Below are 16,045 nucleotides of genomic sequence, written 5' to 3'. Positions count from 1 at the left end.
TCCTGAAAACTACCAGTGTGCACATTAACCATATAGACATTACAAGTTTGCACTAATGAAATGCATGTACATAAAAATATGCTCATGGTCTCATTTTCAGAGAAAAGGAGGCCAAACATTCAATAAGACATCTTAAAAAAAGAAGAATAAAAAATTAAGGACAACTGGTAAATGCAGAACAGACACACAGATTATATATTATAAACGATTTGTGAACACCTATAGGCATAACATGTGTAACTGAAAGACTCTATAAACATTAATGAATGCACAAACCCCCACATAATGTATATGCGTGGATGGCAATAAAGGTGCGTCATAAAATTGAAATGACCTGAGAATGTCTCTATTCTTTCTCAGACTTCTCAAACTCCAGCCCTCTCAAATCCCTTCCTTAATTTGCTTTTTCATTTTAGCTCTTTAACAAGTCCTCAAGCTCCTCTAACACCTCAGAGTTTTCTTCTACAGGTATGTGCTTTCTATTTTCTTCATGAGGCTCCTCATCTTTTAGAAGCTCCTCCTCTCTGTTTATGAGATCATCACCCTCACACTCTAAGTCTTGAAGACTTTCAACCAGCTCTTCATCAGATATTTGTTCAAACTTTCTATCATCCTCTAGCTCCATCAGCTGTTGCTTTGGCTCATCATTTTTCTCCTCTGAATCACTGATGTCCTCCACACAATCTTCATCTCGTTCGATCTTCACTTTCCTCTCCAGAGGTTGAGGTTCCTCACACTCTTTCGGCAAGTTCTCTTCTTCCTCTTCGCTCTCAGCATCTTCGTCTGATTCTGTACTGCTCCACTCTGTGGTCAGAGTTTCTTCTGCACTCTCTAAAGTGTCTTGTGATTTGATGCAGGACTGGCCCCGAGGACTGCTGGACACCTCATCCTCTGGTGGGGGCTTCCAATAATCATACAGCTTTCCCTGTGAATTACACAATAGACCCACTGAAGCATAGTTCATCCAGTAAATAATGAAAATTCTCTCATCACATACTCACCCTCATGTTTTAAACCCATATGACTGACTGACTTTCATGGGTCACACTTTAGTTTGAGGACCAATTCTCTCTATTAACTACGACTTTTGCCTCAAACTCCTATTTTGCTGCTTATTGATAGTAAGGTAGTTGTTAAGTTTAGGTGTAGGGTAGGATTATGGGATCTACAATACGGTCATGCAGAATAAGGCATTAATATGCACTCTGTAAGTACTAATAAACATCCAATCTGCTAGCAATATGCATACTAGTAGAAAACTAGTAAATTATGAGAATTGGTCCTAAAACTAAAGTGTGACTATTAGAACACAAAAGAAAAATATGGTAGAACGGCATGTGGCTGCTTTTTCTTTGCAATTTACAGTATGATAAAACAGTACACATGAAAACTATATTTCAAGGAGGCATTCACACAGAACACATTTTTGCATTTAAAAAGGGAGATGCAAGGTTGTGGAATGAAAGATCAAGAGAAGGTGTTTTTTTTTTTTTAGTTGAACCTAAACTTTGAAAAAGCACTGCAAAGCAACACACACACAAATAGATCAATGAACTTTTTTTTGCAATGGATGACTGTTATAAAAAGACATCTATGACAAAAAAAATTCTTTAATGTCACTAATTCTTCATGCTGACTCTACCTGTGAACTTTCAGCCACAATGCTTTCCTTTTAGCTGTAGATACACGTGTTATGAATGTAAAGGAGTCATGTTGCTTAAATTCCAAAAACACTTCGAAACAAAATCTGGCCTTCATAGCCAGCCAAAAGTAACAACAGATTTTATCAGCAACAGTTGAGAGTATTCTTGTATTCTTCAGTTGACTGTATTCAGTTCAATGTACAAACCCGATTCCAAAAAATTGCGAGTAAAAAAAATGATTGGAATAATTTACAAATCTCATAAACTTATATTTTATTCACAATACAATATAGATAACATATCAAATGTTGAAAGCGGGACATTTTGAAATGTCATGCCAAATATTGGCTCATTTTGGATTTAATGAGAGCTACACATTCCAAAAAAGTTGGGACAGGTAGCAATAAGAGGCCGAAAAAGTTAAATGTACACATAAGGAACAGCTGGAGGACCAATTTGCAACTTATTAGGTCAATTGACAACATGACTGGGTATAAAAGAGTCTCTCAGAGTGGCAGTGTCTCTCAGAAGTCAAGATGGGCAGAGGATCACCAATTCCCCCAATGCTGTGGCGAAAAATAGTGGAGCAATATCAGAAAGGAGTTTCTCAGAGAAAAATTGCGAAGAGTTTGAAGTTATCATCATCTACAGTGCATAATATCATCCAAAGATTCAGAGAATCTTGAACAATCTCTGTGCGTAAAGGTCATGTCCGGAAAACCATAACTGGATGCCCGTGATCTTCGGGCCTTTAGACGGCACTGCATCACATACAGGAATGCTACTGTAATGGAAATCACAACATGGGCTCAGGAATACTTCCAGAAAACATTGTCAGTGAACACAGTCCACCGTGCCATTCACCGTTGCCGGCTAAAACTCTATAGGTCAGAAAAGAAGCCATATCTAAACATGATCCAGAAGCGCAGGTGTTTTCTCTGGGCCAAGGCTCATTTAAAATGGACTGTGGCAAAGTGGAAAACTGTTCTGTGGTCAGACTAATCAAAAACTGGGACACCATGTCATCCGGACTAAAGAGGACAAGGACAACCCAAGATGTTATCAGTGCTCAGTTCAGAAGCCTGCATCTCTGATGGTATGGGGTTGCATGAGTGCGTTTGGCTGCGTAGAAGAAGGATCCGGGGACTGAAATGGCCAGCCTGCAGTCCAGATCTTTCACCCATAGGAAACATTTGGCGCATCATAAAGAGGAAGATGCGACAAAGAAGACCTAAGACAGTTAAGCAACTAGAAGCCTGTATTAGACAAGAATGGGACAACATTCCTATTCCTAAACTTGAGCAACTTGTCTCCTCAGTCCTCAGACGTTTGCAGACTGTTATAAAAAGAAGAGGGGATGCCACACAGTGGTAAACATGGCCTTGTCCCAACTTTTTTGAGATGTGTTGATGCCATGAAATTTTAAATCAAATTATTTTTCCCTTAAATGTTACATTTTCTCAGTTTAAACATTTGATATGTCATCGTTTTGATATACATGTTGTATTCTGAACAAAATATTGGAATTTGAAACTTCCACATTGTTGCATTTTGTTTTTATTCACAATTTGTACAGTGTCCCAACTTTTTTGGAATCGGGTTTGTATATAACTGTCTTATGAGGTGTATGTTTGTGAAAGTTTATGTGAATTTTTTGTACGGTCATCTTGGCCAGGACTCCCTGGAAGAAGAGATTTCTTTTATCTCAATGGGACTTTCCTGGAAAAATAAAAGGATAAATAAAATAAATTCATTCACATTACCTCCTGAGGCCTTGTTCGTGTGAGAAGCACCTGCCACTTGGTGTATATCCTAGCCACAAAGTCTTTCACCTACAGAAGAAAAGAAACACACTGCCAATAAAAATCTGGATCCCTTTGATATCAGAAGAATTAGGGATTCTCAGAGAACAGATTGAAGCTGCTCTTTACCTTGCTTCTGTACAGCATTTTCTCGCTCTCCCTTATGTCACACTTAATATGCTTCTCCAGCTGAGAAGAAAGACTCCGCAGATCACTCTGGAAGTGAAAAAGGGCACATATTAGGCTAATTAAGTAATACAATTGTGATATAAAACAATACTTACAAAACAAAGACTAAGGCACAGTCAGATGTGCCTTACTTTATTCATGCAATATTGAGGAAGTAAATTAGACCCATCGCAGTAAGCTTTTGTTGTGCACTTGGGATTTAAAGCAGCAAACACCACATAGGGAACTGGTAAGTTTGATTAAAAAATTGATTTAAAGATTTGTTTGTTGTCATAAGAACTGAGATTTTCAGGTTATTACAGAGATCTCCAGAATATTAAATTCTGACTGGTCAATCATCTGTCATTCTATAGTCTAGTGCATTTTTTTATACTATTATTTTTTCGGTAAGCAGTTGTGTAATAAGAGAGATAATGGACAATCATTATCGCAAAATAAGCCTCTTCGGGATGATACAAGTCCTGAGAAGTCTCATTGGGTTTATTTAGCCATAATGACTATACCTTACTTAAGATATATAATAATAGCTTTTGTTTATAAAAATGCACTAATATTATTATTATTATTATATATCCTTTCAGTGAAAAACAACCTTAATATTATTTAACCATTTGATTATAATTTACATTTAAACATTTTAAATCTAACTAGCAACAATGATTGTTTTGTTGAAATTATGGTTCCTTATTTAAAAATAAATAAATAAAATAATTTTTTATCATTTTCGTCTATTTAAGCCATTCCAGAGAAAATACTAAAGCAATGAATATTGTCAAAAGTCTGAAAATGAATGACACTGATCTTACTCAAAATGTAATGAACAATGCTAAAGAAGATGTATATTGAACCAACCTCCCCTCGCCCAAAACATCACGCTTCTAGTCAGTAAAATCATCCCTCACTTCAATTCACACAAGTACTGCTTTCTCTTGAGAGAGTAAGATTAGTTAAGTTCATAATTGGTCCCTGAGGGTATGAGTGGTACCAGAAGACAGAGCGGGGCTGTGTCCACTGACGCTCTTTCTGTGACTGATTCATTGATTCAATGCTTCTTTATGACTGCACTGTAAAATCTATTCACAGAGCATCTCAATTCTATTGGATCGATCTACAAAACTTTGATTTCTAAGTCCATCATCAATAACTCTGCTGAATGAAAAAGCATACGTCGGACCAAACATAAAAACGGCATAACAATGAAAATTAAGATAGATTGAGAACTGTTTTGGAACTGGATTGTAACTTCCTGGAATGTAATCAAATTTTCTTTCCTTACTATATAATAATATAAAAACAGAAATTGGACACTTACTCTCTGAGCTGAGGGTAAAAACTCAAAATTGGAGGCTTCATTTGTCAAAGTCAAAAGGCTGTAGCAGAGGTAATATGCCTGTGCGAAAGAAGATCATTTATCAGCTTATTAAACTTCAAGTGGTTTCACTTTATCACTCTTGGATATAAAAAAAGGTAATGATCCAATAGCTCTCATCCCTCAGAAGATTTTCTGCTTACTTGTTGGTCTAGATTGGCATCACCATCTTCTGCTTTCCTTGCAGACCTAAGGCCTTTCAGTAGGGACGAGGGACGCATTTGAGGTAGCAAAGGTTTCAGCTCAGATAGCTGGAAAAATAGTGATAGAAACAAAGATTAATTTTTATCTTCAAACAGTGCATTTCTTCAAAAATGAAAGTGGTTTGACAAGGTTGGCCAGTGGATGATACACCTGCACAATTGCACTCATCACAAACCATAATGCATCTACAGAGCTGACCTGTCTAAACATTAAAAAGCCGTTAATATTCAATGGATTATTCTCACCTTAAACTCTGTCCCTGAGGGTTTATAAGTGCAGGTGTGATTCAAAAGCTTTGAGATGATAGACACACTCAGGTGTCGTTTTAATTCCCTGTTGAAGAAATAGCAGATGAATAATTGCAGAAAGCATTTAAAAGTAATATATATGATTTGTTTTTTTTTTCATATTCATATATATTTTCATTTACTTTCCACAACTGCTATCTGGAAGAAGATAAACAAGTCTCCTGAGGTTGTGATGATCTTCTGACAAATCAGTCAGGGTCTGACAAGCTTTAGATATCTACACAGAAAAAAAAGAGAAAGCGGTGTTAAACATGAGAAAATGATAAACAGGTTGTCCACCTAAAAATACAAATTATTTTCAGTTTAAACGTGGAAAACAAAAGAAGAAGAATGCACTCACTTTTTCATTATAGGATAACTGAATTTTGGGCTCCAAAATGATAATGGTTTGCAATAGTGTGATGGCAAGTAATGATAACAGAATGTTCATTTTTGTGTTATAAGAATATTGAACATCCTCTTTCTTACCTGTACATCCCAGTGTGTGATGTTTTTGAGCAGATTCTGGAGCAGGAGGCTAAAGTGTCCAGTAGGTAGCAGCTGAAAATGAGTGTCCAGTCCAATTCTACACACTACCGCCAGAAGCAAGAGCAGCTCCTCATCAGTGTACGCTCTCGGACACAATGCAGTACACAGGGAGAGGTACTGAACAAATAATTAAAAAAAACAAAAACATAGGCACAAATTAGATTGACAATTACTATTGCATTTAAAGCTAAACCATCGTTAAACAAATGAAAAATCACCTACAACACAATACATGATATACTCATTCTTAAAATACTCCGCTTACATTGAGAACACTCTCTAAATTATGTACTGGCAAAGTGGCATTGTCTTTCATGTTAGATATCAATCCGTCTTGGCTGGTTTCTTCCGGCTGAAGGCTCTCTCTGCCAACACATACATATGCATTAAAATACCAACCAGCATTTTTATGAAGCTGAAAAGACATATGACTAGCACAGAAGTATAAGGTTGCAGTGCAGACTGAAAGGTAAAAAACTCACAAAAGGTCTCCCTCAGAAAAAGGGGGTTGCAGAGCCTCCAAAGGGAACAGATTGATAAATGATGCCCCCATGTTCAGGAAAACCAGGGTGATGTCCCGTACAGAAGGAACCCACACTTTAAAACTTTGCCTCTGGTGTTCAACTATAACACAACAGTCAATTTTAGAGCTTTATCCGTTCTATGTGAACAGCATACTTGGCCATTATGAGGTCTTTCAAGCATACCTATGTGTTGAGCAGCAGACAGAGCAATGGTCTGCAACGACTGCATGATGTGTGAGGAAATAATGGGGTTTGGGTGAACTGACATCATCTGAAAAGGCGTCAGAGTAAATTTCAGGTAGATAATTGTGCACTGTGTTAAAGTGCTGGTTGTAATTAATTATTCAAATTAAATCAAGCATTGCATTTTAATGAATGAATCATTTTGGCTATATGACAATGAGTTGAGTCTACGAAGTTATATGCATGTTGGGGTATTAAAAGCATAAGACCTCAAGAAAGTAACCCAGCTGTAATGTCTAAGTTTTGACAGGTTTAAACGTAAATGTCTCAACAGAACAAAAGTTACAGACTTCCTATGAAAGAATATAAGACGGCGTGAACAAAATGCAATGAGTCAAATAAATATCATAGGAACAGCAAACCTAAAACTTAAATTCAACCATAGAACAATACAAAAGGAATGCTAAAAATACATGTATTATCTATTTCAACTCATGAAAACTGCTCAACCCATCAAAAAATAAAAATAAAAATGACAATATGACACTAAGCATGCAGTGGCCCCAAAAAGAGCATTCCATTAGATAACAAAATATTAAAGCTCGTAGCATTCACATATTTTTAAATGTAGATTAATTGTATATATTTTTTGGCCAACTGTATAGTACATCCATGTGTTACTGACCAAGCACACAGTGTTTTGTAGGACAGAAAATATAAGGAAATAGGGTGGTTTTACCTGGAAAAGCCAGAGTGTAACCTCAGGCTGACATGGGAAAGAAAAGTAGGCTTTCCTCAACAAGCCAGCACTGATCAGAGACAGCACATGCTCAGTACGGGCCCTATAGAGGAAGAAAACAAAAAGCTCATATTGCTAAAAGTGCAATAAAGAATAGTAATAACAAAAAAAAAAAACTTTTTTTTTTTTCATTTTCTACATTTAAACAATTAGCACATTTTGACACTTGATATCATATTTATACCTTTTATCTTAAGCATTAACTAAAAGCTAGAGAAAAGTGAAATGATGAGTGCTGGCAGTCTTACTGAAGGAGGATTTGTTGTGATTTGTTACGCGGAGTCACACTAATCTTCCTCAGGTCCAGCGTCTGGTGGTTGAAGAGTCGACCAAACCTAGCAGGTAAGAATACTTCCTCTCCTGGGTGGATGTCCCTGATGGCACATGAGGCAACCGAGAACCTTTGCAAAAATTCCCTAAAAATTAAAACAAAGCTTTTCAGATTAACCATACATTTTCAAAAGGCTGACAATATTCTACATAATACGAGGTAGCATAAATATTCAAACTCCAAAAATTGTATTTAAACTGACTGCCTTAATCTACTTTAAACCATCAAAAGGCTTAAATTGGTGCAGTTTGAATTGGTGCAGACAGTCATTACTAAAGATTGAATTTAAAAAAAATGAATGAAGCAAGCTATTTACAGTATGGACAAAATACCTTTGCTCAAGTGAGATGTCTTCCTCTTTACTTTCACTGTTCTCGTCCTCATATGAATTCAGCAGATCCTCTTTACATGACTCAAGTAACTGTCTCTCCAACTCTTTTGACCTGTGTAGTCAAATTAAAATCTAGTGTCAAGTCATTATTAGACATTTATCAGGGTGAGACTGCAGGCTAAATGAAGCTTGTTCTGTCTCAACAAATTCTGCCATAGCATAAATCACAGGTCTGTGAGACTGACAGCCGGAATAAACAACAATGTCAATTTTACACGCTCAAAGTGTTACTGTCAGCCAGAATGCCTGACATTAATACCAACACCACCATTGTAGCTGGTGGTTTTCAGCACATTACTAGTGGTTCTAGGGGAGCAGTTCTAAACCAGGGCTCCGAATATTGGCCTTCAAATATTGTCTCGGACACATAAGAACCTTGGAGTCCAAAAGGCAGAGAACCACTGTTCTAGTGAGTCTAGCCAGTTGCTTACTGTTTGAAGTCAAGAGTCCACCTAAGTCTCTATAGTATGGTCTTTATGGATGGCCATTTTAGTGTCTCAGGTGTCAAACTTCTTCTCAGACCTCTCCTCAACAAGTCACATAATTTGAGTTCCTATTCACGTCTTGTAGTCCATAGAGCACTTTCAAAAAGTGCACAATGCTAAATGTAAGCAATGTAAAGGCTGATTCAACGGAATAGCTCACTCAAAACTGAAAATTCTGTCATCATTGACTCATCATGTCCTCATGTTTTTATATCTTCAAAACACAAATGAAGCTCAAATATAGTAAACGGATGCTCAAAAGTACAGTTGACCTTCTGTTTACCATATTTGATTTGCTCGATGTATGTGTGTTTATCAGTGTTTTTATATATATTTATATACAGATTCAAAGTCTGAATTAAACCTAGTTATAATATAAAGCAATCTTGACTCTTCAGAAGAGTTAGATTCAATTACTCGATTCACATTAATTACTTTGCTTGCCTTAGTAAACACCACTAAACTAACCACTAAAAGCTGTCAACATTGAGATTTTCACCTCTTAGTCATTGATATCCCAAAGCACTATAACAAACCAAGGGGCTGCCAAGCACAAAATGAGACAAGCTGGGAAGGAAGTTGGGAGGGAAAAAACAAATCAGGTTTTCAGACCAACCTCTGATATTGTTCCTTCTCTTGCAGCATCTGCTCCAGTGTATTTCTATAACTAACGGCTTTGGTTTTCACTGCCTCGGGCTAATACAGATGAAGAAAAAAAAAAAAGAAGAAAAAAAAAAAGAAACTTTTTTTAAAGAGTGATTAATGACACATGAGGTCATAACATGTTTTTGAACATCCTTAAACTTACTGCTGCTTTTGAGATCGGTGTGTTGGGCTCTGAGAAAGCATCTTTTTCAGGAGTAACAGGCACATGGTCTCTCCGACTCATCAGCTTCTCCAGAGATGGCAGTGGATCATCTTCATGACCACTGCTACTGCTGCTGAGGCTGATATTGCAGTGCTCTCTCAGCTCGTCGCCAGAGTCGGATCCCAGCTCAATATCTAAGGGATCTTTCCACTTGGGGCACCAATACTGTTCTCTTGATTCTTCTTTCACCGAAACAGCTGGGGCAGGCATGATAGCCTTGGGGCTGCGTGACTGCTCCACTTTCAACTGCGTTCTTTCATCTGATTCCATCTTACATGAACTGGCTTGTTCTGCAAAGCTGGGTGAGCTTAGATCAGGATGATGAGCAGACAAGTGAATTTTAACACTCTCCTTATGGTCAGAAGTGGGGCTTGTGTGTGTGGAGACTGTACAAGTTTCTCTCTCAGCATTTGTTTTTTTGTTATGAGTTTTGGGTGATGGCAAGCAGCAGTCTGGAGTAAAGAGGGTCTCGATGCTGTCGAACGTTGTGCTCGACTTCGGAGAGACTTTGCGCAAATGCGGCTGGCTTGGTGGAGCTTTGGGATTTTTGTTGGCTCGTGCCACCATAGCGTCTTTAGGCTCTGAAGTCATGGGTGATTTAACGAGTTGAAATGAGTGAGGTTTGTCGCTTCCTGTATTTGAGTCCTTACATGGTTCAAAGAGCTGCCTGGCGAGGGAAGGCGTAGGTCTCGGTTTATTGCTGCTGTTTGGTGCAACAGGAAGTGGTTTAGGAGACTCTTTCTCCTTTATAGTTATCACAGACTCATTGCTGGACTTCACAAAAGCACGCCTGACAAACTTTAAAGGCGAGGTGGGTTGGAAATCAACACACGGTCGTTTAATTTCCTTCTCACTGTCTGTACTACCCTCCCTTTTTCTCTTTGCAGATAGAGACATCCTGCCCTCTGTTGGCAAAAAGTAGTATTTGATATGGAAAGAGAAACGGCTTTATAAAATTATTAAATAAAAAAACTGGGTGAGATCAGAAATAAAACAAAGATCAATAATCCATACCTGGACTAGTCTTGTGGTGAGGGGTGCTTAATTCCTGTAACACAATCAATGAAAATAGATGAAAACCGGCTTAACATGCACTCACTTGAAAAAAGGTGGCATATCATAAAATTATTGAACAAAAGTGTAGAGCTTCAACAGTACCTTCTGTAAGGACATGTTGCTACAATGAGAGGTTTTGTGGTCTCTATTCTCCAGTCTTTCATCTTTTTTCTGATCAGGATGGTGAATGAATCGTGCCTCTGTGTTAATTGACGCTTTTGGTTTATGCTGGAATGAGCAGGAACTACTGCTCTCAGGGTTACACTCGGAATGAGATGTATGAGGGAGAGAATGTCTCTGGACTTTCACAGCATCTGACTGAAACAAACCTCCTCTGACCTGAACAGAGAACATCAGTGGATTAATGGTCATGAAGATGGTATCAAATAAGCAAACACCAACCACAAGCTTTACATTACATTTTCCATCACCACAAAAGCCCTGAATTTAATCACCAGAAAAAACAGTGACCACATAAGCCAATGTAAAGTATGTATATTTAGTAGCAGTGTTTCCCATACTGAGGGAACTGCAGGGGATTTGATGAGAGTTGAAGAAAAGCTAATTAAATAATAAAAATGTAAAATAAATAAATAATTTCAAAATAAAAACAATCAAATCAAAAGTTTTTTTTTTATATTTTGTTTGTTTACCTGCATGTCATGTGACCATTAACTGACATCAGATAATTGTGGACAAGCAAATGCATTGTTAAAGGGATAGTTCATCCAAAAAGAAAATGTGATGTTTATCTGCTCACCCCCAGGTCAATCAAGATGTAGGTGACTATGTTTTTAGCTCAAACCATTGCAGTCTATCGCTCTTATAATGTAAGTGGATGGGAATCATGGCTAAAAAAAAATACAATAAAAGAAAAAAAAACATACACAAACAAAATTAAATTAAACCCTGCGGCTCGTGACGATACATTGATGTGTAAAGACACAAAACGATCAGTCCGTGCAAGAAACTGAACAGTATTTATATTGTGTTTTTACCTCTGATACACGCAATGTGCAAACTGTGCGCGTTCTATCGGCACCTATCTCTCAAATGGATCATTGACACACTATTTATAGTCTCAATTAGGAATGTCAATGGTCCATTTGAGAGATAGGTGCCGATAGAATGTGCACAGTTTGGACATTGCCTGAATCAGAGGTAAAAACACAATATATCATCAGTGTATCATCACGGGCCGCAGGGTTTAATGTAGATAAACATCAAATTCTCATTTTTGGGTGAACAATCCCTTTAAATTCTTGAAATATTAAATTAAAATCTCAGGGGGGGCAGCAATAATGTATTCACTTTAAGGTTTAATTGTATGATTTAACTATTGGGTTCTTCAGAATGTAAAGTCGTGGAAATTAAATAAATATTAAAAGTTATGGCAATGTTGCCGTTTAATTGTTTTCTATTTATGCTAAGCTCTAAAGTATTACAACAGTTATATCTTGCTATTGCTTAGAATAAAACTAAAATAAAAAAGGACCTAATTCAATTTGGCTGACAAAAAAGTTTGGGAATCCCTGCATTAGAATACTGATAGAAATGCAGAGAGAAAAAAAATCATAATTGCTTTTACCCTCAAGTTTTCATTCAGCTCCTTTCTGAGAGCAAAAGAAATGTCTCTGTTGTAAGAACTATTGCTCCGCAGAGTGTCCTTTTTAACCGTGGAATTGAGAGAGCCATCCTTCCTGAAGTGAATGTTGCCATTATCTGGTTGTAGTTTTCTCATAACAACTTTGCAATCCAGAATACCATCCTGATGTGGTCTCTTATTGGAGGCTTTGAGTGCAGCAGAAAAGGACCTGTCCCTCTGCTCTAGCTCAGAGTTTTTAGTGGGCGGGATGCAGTTAGGAATTGAGCTCAAAAGTTTTGGAGTCTTCTCAGAAGGTTGAAGACAAAGACTACCTGACAAAGGATGTGGTGTGGCATCTACACTGTCATGTCGTGGAGCACCTAGTGGAATTAATTCTTTCACTAAAAACAAAAAAACACACTGTCAGGCATTCAGACAAGAAGTGCAAAAGAAACCTATTCATATCATCACAGCAGCTGAATCACCGCTCAAACCTGTTATTATATCTTAGTGCATGCTTATTAAGATTGTTAGCAGGCACAAATCAGACTGACATGCAAAGAGCACTGACAGTAGTTGGCTGGAAGATACTAGAAGACTTATGTACAGATTTTTGGAGTCATAGACAGTTGCCGAAAGTCAGAGCCAGTCTGCAGATTTTTTAGCAGTCGGAGAAAATCACATAGTGAATGATGAGTGTTGCCAACTCATTTTCAGAGAAAGGAAGGTTGATTTGTTGCTACAAGTTACTAAATGACGTTATGATGTCATTGTGCGATGACGTCATTGCATAAGCACGATGCAAAATTGTCACAACATCAAATCTCAGCAAAAACACTATATTTTATATATGTAAACTTAGATTTGTTTGTAAAATAAAAGGCATAATATAATAAAATATAAATAGCTGTATTTTTAAATACATTGAATTATTGAACACTTAACACATTTGTGAATGATAACACAATGATTAAGTTTTTTTTTTATAACGTAGTAATACTACACATTTTCAACAATTTTGCTTTAAGAAGTCTATGAATAGTTATTCTCTAAGAAACATCTGTAAAAATAGGCACAATCTACTATGTTAATAGGAAATAATTTTCCGTAATTGATTTTTTTACCTGCATTTTAAATTACGCATTGTACTTTCGGGTTACAGTGGATAATGGATAATGTCCTGGAAAATTACGATTATATTTTTCATTTTTATTACCGTGTACTGCCTGAACAATTATCGCAGGTACAAGCTAATAACAAAGTGTATTATAAATGAACCATTATTAAATTATTATTATTATTATTATTACATTGAACAACTGCAAACAGCAGCTAACTTAATTCATGTGATGTGTGTACTGCTAGGCATCTTTGGTTTCCCTTTTTTTGTGTAATTTGGATGGGAAATGTGTGCCTTTTTATTGTCTGAGTCACTTATCAAAAGTTGCATAAATGTATTTTTTAAATTGCTAAATTTGTTGCTAGGTGCTTTTGGAAGAAAAAGTTGCTAGGGTAGTCTGAAAAGTTGCTAAATTTAGCAACAAAATTGCCAAGTTGGCAACACCGGGCTTCAGACTTTTAATCAATCCAATCTGAGGATCAAGCATGTTTGTTATTCTAGTATGACTTTAGAACACACATTGTTTCCATGTCAGTCATTTAGTGTAAGATGGCTAAGCTGTTGCAATTTTCAGAGTCATGCAATGCATTCCAGCCCAGAAAATAAGGAGAGACAATCTGCAAGCCAATTGTGCCATACTGCAGTAAGCCCACAAGCAGATCAACAGCAGCCCAACACACCAAGCATCCCTGTACAGTATATACCACATATCTCACCCATAGAGGTGATGTGCTGCTTGAGGAAACTTGACATTTTATACTGATGAAACACAGATAGGTGTCTTTAAAAGTCTTCTGAGTGATCTGTACAAAGTGAGACGTATGGATCAAATGTTAAAAACAAGTGAACTCACATGTGTGCATGCAAAACCAGCATGTGTTTAGATAACCAAATCCCGTTTTGTGAAATCTCTGCCATTTACAACACACACCATATATTACAGTATTAATATTTTACTGGATCACAGTAATAGAGGACATTCAACAGACCTGTGCTACATGCTTCCAGTTTTCTATCAGGTGGGCGTGTGTCTGTAGAAAAAACAAAAACAAAGAAAACTTTAATCGTTGGTCTTGGAAAAGGTAACGTTAATGGGGGAAAAAGGAAATACCTACTTCCAGCACTTTCCTCCTATTTGTGCCGACTTTCACTATTTGTACTTTGTTACTGTAATGTGTATGAGCGGGAACAGAACCAATAACTTATGCTAACGTTAGATTAGAGAAACGAAACTATCCATAAACTATCAATTATCGTTACACAGAAAGGCGACCGTTAGTCGTAAAACGCCAGAAAATGCTCTTAATGCACGAGACTTGACCGACTACACTAAACAAATTCTCAAATCAGAGCATTTAAGTTACTTTACAAATGAGTGTTAACTTGATTCATTCTGACAAAACGTTATACATAGTCAATTTTGCAAGTACACAAGAAAACCACAATTTTCTAGATGTCAAACCGCGTAAATGGCGGAGACTTTACCGTATACGCGTCCGTCTAGTTCTGAAAAAGAGTCCAATGTTATATAATCCTTACAACAAAATGATATGCGATGCGTACCAACCATTGCAGACATTTATTTGATCCACTCAATGATGAAAGTGTTGTTGTGTTTGCGGGGAGCCGCCATCTTTAAGAGGGAGGAGCGAGTGAAGCAGTTCCCGGAAACGGCCACTAGAGGCGTTTAGTTTGAGCGCCAAAATCAAAAGCGTCTCACAGTGAACAGTGAGTGGAGACTTCAGAACAAAACAACAACAAAGATACGAGTAAAGTAGACTGATTTAAACTCTTACAATTTTCCAGAAATACCTCTAGAAACTTTTTAATTGCCTTTGGGTTATTTATTTAATCATGTGTTTATTTATTTACGTTCATGATATTTGACCACATCTTTGATGCTTTAAAGGCAGGGTAGGTAAAAATGTATAAAAAGCTTTTTTTCCAAATTTGTTTAAACTTTATTTATATATCAATACATAATTAAAATGTAAGTACTCTGAAAAAGAAAGTATAAAAATCGAGTGTCTGTAGACCTCTCACGACTGTTTTAAAGACAGCTCATTATTTCCATTCACTCCACCCCCTCCCTTCTTGGCTCCTTCCAAAGCCTCTACTATGGCTCGCTAAGTAATGTTATGTTAGCTATATTACGCAGCTACGTGTGCTAATGACACATGCTTCATGAAAAAAATATGTATGATCAAAATACAAAAAGAAAGATTTACCTGTCCAGCAGAAATAAAGCCATCAAGGAGTCACTTTTCAGCCCCTTGAGTTCCCTCAGTTGTCGCCATCGTTGGAAAGCCACGCCGATATTAACTCGCGTTTTATTTCTTTGTTTATCCAAAGACTTTTTGTTCATTGCCTTTTCTTTTACTGTTACTGTCTTCCTTTTTTTGCCTGGTTTGCCTTCACTAACTGCATAGGCTGGTACTGTGAATTTTGCTTGCTGTTTCTCTGCCATTGTTTTGGTATTCCTAGGATCCGTGCCTGTTGAATTCCTCAAATCAAACGTGCACACGCAAGTGGGCAGGTCATGTGTGGCAAAAGGGTGGTTGCCATGGTTGCGAGAGAGTGACAGTCGCCTAAGCCAATCCTATGTTTCGTCCCGAAATGGAAATAATGAGCTGTGTTAAATACAGATTAAACGGTCTAGA

At 37.1% G+C, this 16,045-nt stretch overlaps 1 protein-coding gene across 2 annotated transcripts; it reads right to left on the bottom strand.

Annotated features, from left to right (window-relative positions):
- Positions 1 to 172: 172 nt before the first annotated feature.
- slf2 (SMC5-SMC6 complex localization factor 2) lies at positions 173 to 15,054 on the bottom strand. Of its 2 annotated transcripts, XM_059517873.1 has the most exons (21): positions 14,949 to 15,054; positions 14,375 to 14,416; positions 12,269 to 12,666; positions 10,759 to 11,019; positions 10,639 to 10,648; positions 9,565 to 10,529; positions 9,373 to 9,452; positions 8,213 to 8,323; positions 7,798 to 7,965; positions 7,490 to 7,592; positions 6,751 to 6,838; positions 6,526 to 6,667; positions 6,309 to 6,408; positions 5,984 to 6,160; positions 5,638 to 5,732; positions 5,453 to 5,540; positions 5,147 to 5,254; positions 4,947 to 5,024; positions 3,575 to 3,661; positions 3,407 to 3,475; positions 173 to 925 (listed from the first exon to the last, which is right to left on the bottom strand). In XM_059517873.1, exons 1-21 carry the CDS (start codon positions 14,962 to 14,964, stop codon positions 413 to 415), a joined length of 3,699 nt encoding a protein of 1,232 aa, XP_059373856.1. In that variant the 5' UTR covers positions 14,965 to 15,054; the 3' UTR covers positions 173 to 412. The 2 variants fall into 2 exon arrangements, with proteins under 2 accessions (XP_059373856.1, XP_059373855.1); XM_059517872.1 differs by lacking the exons at positions 12,269 to 12,666; positions 14,375 to 14,416; positions 14,949 to 15,054 and having other exon boundaries at positions 10,639 to 10,672; positions 10,783 to 10,969.
- Positions 15,055 to 16,045: the final 991 nt, after the last annotated feature.

This window comes from Carassius carassius, chromosome 30, assembly GCF_963082965.1.
Source record: "Carassius carassius chromosome 30, fCarCar2.1, whole genome shotgun sequence".
Lineage (NCBI taxonomy): Eukaryota > Metazoa > Chordata > Actinopteri > Cypriniformes > Cyprinidae > Carassius > Carassius carassius.
Note: the sequence above shows the minus strand (reverse complement) of the source record. Positions and strands in the feature narration are given on the sequence as shown.

Excerpts from the sequence above, each read along its gene's own strand:
- slf2 (XM_059517873.1), bottom strand. Across the intron at positions 3,476-3,574 it reads AAATGCTGTACAGAAGCAAG|GTGAAAGACTTTGTGGCTAG; the intron begins GTAAAGAGCAGC and ends TTTCTTCTGTAG. Across the intron at positions 926-3,406 it reads CACGAACAAGGCCTCAGGAG|GGAAAGCTGTATGATTATTG; the intron begins GTAATGTGAATG and ends TGTAATTCACAG.